At 45.0% G+C, this 7,545-nt stretch overlaps 1 protein-coding gene across 1 annotated transcript in view; it reads right to left on the minus strand.

Annotated features, from left to right (window-relative positions):
* Positions 1-7,545, minus strand: part of ryr3 (ryanodine receptor 3) — an 85,006-nt gene that overhangs the window by 62,148 nt on the left and 15,313 nt on the right. Inside the window, 3 exon segments of the mRNA XM_017033627.2 lie at positions 2,194-2,214; positions 4,110-4,214; positions 7,360-7,479. Coding sequence (XP_016889116.1) covers positions 2,194-2,214; positions 4,110-4,214; positions 7,360-7,479 — 246 coding nt within the window.

Genomic DNA, 7,545 nt, shown 5'->3' on the forward strand with positions numbered 1-7,545 from the left:
CGGGACCGCGCAGCATCGGGTGGGCGGTGAGGGCGAAGGGGGGGGGGGGGGGCATGGCAGTGAGTCTGTATTTCAGGCCTGCTGTCATGTCATGCTGACGCATCACTGCCAAGAACTGTGACCTTTGGTTTGGGCTCCAAGCTCAGGGTGCATTAGTATTAGTGACAGCACAGACTCGTCATGCATGTACCAACCTACAGGGCGTGCTACAAACGCTTGTCAGACTGTTTGTTTGTGGACTGTTCAGACGAAGAAAAAAAAAAAAAAAGGATCATCAGGATGAGAGCAAAATGAGTTAAAAAAAATTAAAGATGACACATTAACAACAGGTTGGCCAATACTGCTGTCGTCTTTAGTCTCATATTTACGGCTACATGGCTAAAAGTGATGTTCAGTTAGACTCAGAGAAGTCATGTGATGTCAAAACTAGCAAAACAACATACATTTGGTCAAAACCCATTAATATGAGCATAAATATGAGTTTCAAACTTTAACCAAAAGTAAAAAAAAAAACATTTCAGGAAAAGAATATGTTTGAAGTTCTGCAGAGAGTAACGTCAACTTGGCAAAAGGAAAAGTTTGAACCAAATGGAGTTGTAATCACCTTAACTTGTCTGGACCCAACAATCTGAGACAAATTAGCTGAGCTCAAAGACCGGCTGATTCATTTCCTGTTAATAGAGCGGTCGAGCCAGCGCCGCGTCTGTGCCAGCGAAACGACCAGAGTCCAAACCCGTGATGAGTTTTGGTTCCAATTTTTAAATCACTTAAAGGAATGAAGCTCATTTCTTCATGACTCCTGCTAATTCTTTGCAGCGTCTTCAGCGTCTTCGCTGCCAACGTGAACAGATCCAACCCTGACTGAGTCGGTCACCTGACGTCCACTTCCTGTCAGTCAGTGGTAAAAACACACTCTAACCACAGAATGAGTGGAGCGTTAAAAAAATACAACATTTTGTTTTGTTAAAATTGACCAGTAAATAATTACTTTAAAAAAATATTTACTACATGTTTAGTAGTAGTACTGTTACTGTTAGGTACTGATCAGTACTGTTGTTTACAAAACATGTAAATTTGTTACATTTTTTTCTAATTAGAGCTCCTTTCTGTTAATTTCTTTATTGTTGATTATGTTAAAAAAAAAATCACAGAATTTGGTGGGGTGTCAAACCCCTGGCCCGGGGACCACTCCTGGTCCACAACACCCTCCCCCCAAAAAATCAGTTCTATATAAAAAAGAAGTTCCTGAGCTCAGGAATAAAACATATCTGACAAACTGAACTCTTCCAGTCACTTAGATTAAAATATTCATGGATCACATGACCATGTTAACTTAGAAAATGTCTCCAAGATTCATGTGATGCTCCAAAAATGAACATGGAAGTTCCTTAAAGTTACTAAACACTACAGACAGGAAACTCCAGGAGTTGGAGGTTGACAATACTACAAAAAAAAAAAAAAAAAAATACATTTAAAAACCGATTTAGTTTTAATATTCAAGATTCTCAACTGTGCCATGCTGGGATCAACAAAGTACAGCTAGCTCACAAGCAAGCTAGCCATCCAGCTAGCCATCCAGCTAGCTACCGTTCAGTTGGACCGATTAAGGGTGGACTGATTTTCATACCTGGGTTCAACAAACGCCCACATCTGTTCTCTCACTCCAATCCATAGTTTAATACTGTTTATATATTGAAGGTCTTTTTGTTGTTGTAGAATCCAAAGCTGAGAAAGTTGAGTGGGTGTTTGAAACCAAACACCAGGAGCAGACACTTAAAAAGTGCTCGAACAACAAAGTGCTTTTTGGAGAGGTCAAGCAAGGCATTTGTTAAAGGGCAGGAGGTGAGGGCAGAGCCTGACGACCATTTCTAGATTGTCAGAAGTTCATGAGTTTGAAGCTGTGCTCGTCTTTCATCTCCCCCTGATCTGATAAAACCAACCTTATTTTAACATCAGTTTTCACAATGATGTGCAGAAATTCAATTATACTGCACTTCCTTTAATTATGTTCCCGACACGGTGCTTGTCACAGCACTAACTGACTAAATGCTCCAAACGCTGCCGTTGTGACAATCCAGAAAGAGGGCGTGGTTTAGTACAAGTGCAGGTTAAACCTTTGTTTGTTTGTTTCTTCTGTCAGTGCGTGTGTCATGCACAGTGACAACATGATGATGAATGAACTGATGGACCTACCCATTTTTCATGGTCGGCATTCTAGCAACAAAAAATACAGATGGAGAGAAGGCGTTATTGGGTGGGGGGGGCAGGGGTTAGGGTCAATTACACAAATCTGACGCTAACAGTAACGGAGGTGAACACGGCTTTTCACTGCAAAGAGGAAGAGGAGGGTGATTTATCAGCCTGGCCACGGGGCAGTCTGTGCTGTAGCCAGAATCATGTTGTAGTGCCAAACAAGGCCAGCCAACACAGCACAAAAACCAATGTGCCGCCCACAGCCAACACAGCACAAAAACAAATGTGCCGCCCAGGTTCAGAACACTCACGGCTGGACTCTCCAGTGGAAAGAACCAGAGCTGTACACAAAAAAAGACACTCTCACAACTCTCTGTGCCAGCAGGACGGATGTCGTGCATTAGAGCACAGCGGTGGCACAGGACACCGATCCAGTTACTTTGCATTGGTTCTGTTCATCCTGTATCAGCGCCCACTAGTGGACCACAGAGTGACTTAAACAGGAACTGAGTGTTGACTGCTGAAGATTTGGACCAGTGAACAGGAGGTAGTTTTGTCCAGAGTTTTGTTCCTCTGTCATTTTGAGGGGTTCAACCACTGGTCTGTCTCAGCAGCTCAGCTGGAGGTCGGGGTTCAAAATAAGGGGCAGAAGCCCCTGGGGTGGCCTGTCATGTGACTTGAAGCCATTGTGATAAAACTGGCTCAGATTAACAAGCAGGATTTTTTTTCAAATGAGCTTTCATTTGGCCCATGTGGAGTCCATTCAGACCACTACTGGGCCACATCAGGCACCACACGGTCAGCTACACCAGATGTGGGCCACGAAGAAGTGGTCTTCAGTTGTCTCTAGATGGGACAACAGAAATAATATCTTTGTAGCACAGAAAAACAGATGTGGGCCACGAAGAAGTGGTCTTCTGATGTCCCAGAACAGTTGTCTCTAGGTGGGACACCAGAAATGACATCTTTGTAGCACAAAAAAAAAACTTAAATTGTCTCTTTTTGTTATTCATTTGATGTCTACAGACCATGAAGAAGGGAATGAACCATGGGTTCAACATGGGTTCTATGTTATGAAACACATCTCAGCACCACCTTCTCCTGGTCTCCTCTTTAAGGGATGCAGGTTCACAGGACTCCACCTGATCAAAGATCACTTACCTGCTCCTCAAAATCAAGTCTCGGGGGAAGAGGCTCAGGTTTAAACGTAAATCAAGATAGTTCAGTTCAGAAAAAAACAGGCTGAAGATGCAGCCAGATAAACAGTCGGAGCGGCGGCCGCCTCCTCCTTTATCTGAAGTCTCTGTTTCCTCTCAGGATACCTGCTCTGCCACATACACTGTTACTTCCAAACACTGCTGGTTCTGCTCCGAGCTGGATATGTATTGATTTTTTTACCACACTAACTCATTAAAGTGAAACATCTTTTTGTTCTCGTAGAGTTAAATGCCAGAGTTGTGAGTGGAACTGGAAATAAAAGCCTTTCATGTTTTATCGAGTGATTCGTACTTTTCCTCTTTCCTCAAGGAGGAGCCGTGACGTCCAGCATGACAAATTGGCAGCTGTCAGACGGACCCAGCAGGCAGCTAACACCTATCAGTGTCATATTTGAGACTGGATGTCTACAATGTTTTATGTCGTCAAAAAAAAACTCTCCAAATACCATTTCTCAGGTTTCCTGTAACGTCTGCTGCTCGGCTAATGAGAGGTTTCTTTTCAGTTTTATTTAGAGAAAACTATAAATATCCCCACGGCTTTAGGTTAAACCACAGAGCGGGAGGCAGCGCGGTACCTACCTGTTCTACAAAGTTCAAACATTTCGCCAGAGAGCTCATCTCGGCTCCTCCACTGTGGTGTGTGTGCAGTAAAGTTTAAAGGAGATGAAGAAGGAGGAGGAGGAGGAGGAAGGTACTCACCCCTTCGCTGCTCTGCCCAGTGTTAGCGAGCATCTCCTGCAGAGCTCGCACCGACAGGGACTGCTCCAACACAAAGTTACAGATGCACAGGTCTGGAGGAACATGCTGGAGGAGGAGGAGGAGAAGGAACGAGGAAGGTTAGCATGAAAACAACAGATCAAGAGCTGCAGCTGAACTGGATTTGTCTAGGTGTGAAATACGCTATGCAATTACTTTGACATGTCCTAGGTGGCACTGGTGAGTAACTTTACACCAGCGAGACCTCAGATTCTCACATATGTTTAAATCAGTTTCTTAATTTTTTAGAATTAGAATTTAAACTTTTCCACATGATAGAACAGTAATAGTTTCAGGTAATGATGCAATAAAGGAATGGATTGAAGTTCCAGTGTCAGTCCCCGACCTGAACGCCTCCACCTCCCCCCCCACGCCGCCGCCACCGCCGACGCAGTAACAACGGCCGTCCTTTGAACTCACGCAGTAAAGTGGGAAATCTGAGCTGCGGCTGATAATGAGGACGGAGCTGCTCCGTCACACAGGAACTCCACACACGCGTGGGAACCTTCAGCCCTGCTGGGTGTGTGCTGCAGGTCAGACCATTCTAATACGTCCTTAAGTTGTCTTCAGGTCCAGACAGGACGTCCAAACGGCTCATTTATTGGATTAGTCGAATGAAATCACCGCGTCACAGAATTTGCTCATTCACTTGTGGCTCTGAGGGAAGAGGAGATGACCTGCAGCCATCAACGTGACCTTCTGCTGTGATAATTCACCGCCCGCTCCAGACCTCGCTCCTCTTATGAATTATTCACCCACGATTTTCCAATTTTCTTTCAGTGTTGGACAAGATTAGGTTCAGGGACGTCCTCCCAGGTCTGGGACATAAAGAGCTGCAGCCTCACGTGTCTCCTTGAACTTTTCCCTCAAGTCAGTTTCTTCCTGCTCTGCAGATTTTGCGGCAATTAAATCGAGAGATTTTAAACTGCTCTTTTCAAGAAGCTCCTGCTCTGATTGGAGGAGGCCGTTCATTAACCTCTCACTGATTCACCATCAGAAGCCTGATGTTTTCACAAATTAGCAAAACCCATGGAGGAGAGGGGGCGGGGGGGGGGGGGGGGGTCCTGGATCCAGAGGTTTTATGGTCATAGAGCTTATAAAAAAATCCTCAAAAGTAACAATTGAACAGGGTCTGTTCCCAAACAGCCGTTGATTTAAAGGAACCCTGTTGTTTTAATGATGCTGTTAAAGGGAAAACACCGAGTTTCTGCAGCTCTTCAGAAGAAAATGGCCTTTTCTATGGATGTTTTACTGGTCCACGTTGCTGGTCACATGACCAGTGCTGAAACATGTACAGTATGTAGAGTAGAGTAGAGCCTGCTGGTCACTGTTAAATACGACTGAAATGACTGATCGATTGATTTATTGTCCAATGAAAGAGTTCAGAACTAAACATTGAACTGAGGTTGAAGTTATAGCACATCACATTAAAGTTGTATAAACGTTTTATTAAGACAAAATGGCCAAACTTAAAAAAAAAAAAAAAATCAGTCAGGCCTTTTCAGAAATCTGTGCCTCGTGGTGTAAACTGCGTTTCTGTCTCAGTCTCAGTTTAAATGATTAAACCATCTTCCTGTCGTACGTCAGACGTAGAATAATGTAAATATTGTGCGTCTCCTCTGTGATTGGACACGACGGCTCTGTGTTTAACTCTGTGTCCTAGTCCTGTGTACCTAAAGACGTGATGTGGAACCGCGCTTCGTCTGAGTCTGGTGCCGGCACCTGAGCTCCTGCAGCAGACGACAGTTCTAACCCGGTGCCAAACCACAGCTGTCATCGTCCACACCGGCTCCACATTTCACGCCCGGAGAAGCACCAGCACCGTCACCGTCACTGTCACCGCCACCAAGGTGAGAGCTCTGTGACGGGCCATCTGTGGAGCTCGGCAGGTGTTGCCCTCCACCGAACATCCCTCTCAGGTGGACGAGCAAAAACATCTCCCGCCGTCCGTCTGATTTCATTTACCGACCTTTTGCCCCGAGGCCCAGTTAAATCGGGCTTTACACTGTACGCACAGCTCATAAAGACATCCGAACCAGGCGCAGGAGTGATTTACAGCACTGACCATGTGATTATCTTTCCGACACCTCCGGTGAGTGTGAAATGCAAGCATGTTATCAGTATGCATGTGCTGCAGCATTGTCTGCACCACAGGCATCTGCAGCCGTGACCTCCTCAATCAAACGCCTCCGCAGTGTCTGTGACCGACGATGCACACAACACACACACACACACTGACGCAGATTCACATTCATTTATTCACAATGAAAGGTTCTGCTCCTCCAATCAGACGACTCGACTGAAGCTCCAGTACAGAGACGTAGTCGGCCATGTTTCTTTTTCAGCGTCTGTGGGGGCGCGAGTGGAAGGGCTTTTGGAGGGGCGTAAACCAGGTTCAAAGGTTAAATATCCAAGTCCAGTGCAGGTGATGTTTGTCTCATTAAGAACCACCAGCCTGGCCACCATTTAACTACAGAACCACGGGTTTAGTCAAGGACAAATTTATATGGAAGACAAGCAGCAACGTATGAAGTTTTACTGCTACTAGTTTAAAGATTTGTGTTTTCAATCTATTACTATTACTATTAGTTTCCCCTCGTAGCACTAGAGGGAGCCCAAGTACCATCACAGGCCTGTGTACCTTAGTTTAAGAACCATTTTCCAAGTCGACCTAAATGGAGTGTTTTTTTAAATTTTATTTATTATTATTTCAGCACATTCAAATGGTAAAACCTGGTTTTTCTCTGTCTACAGAAAACAAACCGTCACGGACGGTTGGTGAGAGAGCAGACAATTACACCGGTGTCATCGACTTCACTTCTGTTCCACATCACACCGTTTGATCCACCACTGGATCCACAACCAATCTTTGGAGAGCACCGGTGCAGAAAGAAGTCCAATCCCACCAACTGACCCCATAAATCTGGTCTGTTTTATGTGTTTGGGTCCTGGCCAAACTGGATCAACACCCCCACATGTGACCCTGTATCACTGCAAGTGGGAGTCAGCCATATTTTGCACCTGAAGCTGAAGTTTTTGTTTCGTCGTTGTTTTGAACAAGCGGCTCAAATGGACGCGCGTGGACAGACGGGGTAAAACAGACGGGTCTGAGTGACAGGACTCTAAAATGTCTATATTTAGAAGGTGTTTATCTGTTAAAGTTTGATATGATGTGTTTTTTTTTCCTCCTCACCTTAGCTTCGGAAGTAGATTCCAGGTAACAGATACGGTTTCCCAGTCCCTCTGCGGCCAGGCAGAACTTGTGATGCTCCTTCTGGAAAGTGGCCACGCTTTGAAGCACCACCTCATCGTCCTGTCAGAGGAACAAGGGCAAAATAAATAAAGATATTCTGTTGGGGATACGCCAGAAAAATGTCCA

The sequence above is a fragment of the Cynoglossus semilaevis genome, chromosome 7, assembly GCF_000523025.1.
Source record: "Cynoglossus semilaevis isolate Cse_v1.0 chromosome 7, Cse_v1.0, whole genome shotgun sequence".
Taxonomy (NCBI): domain Eukaryota; kingdom Metazoa; phylum Chordata; class Actinopteri; order Pleuronectiformes; family Cynoglossidae; genus Cynoglossus; species Cynoglossus semilaevis.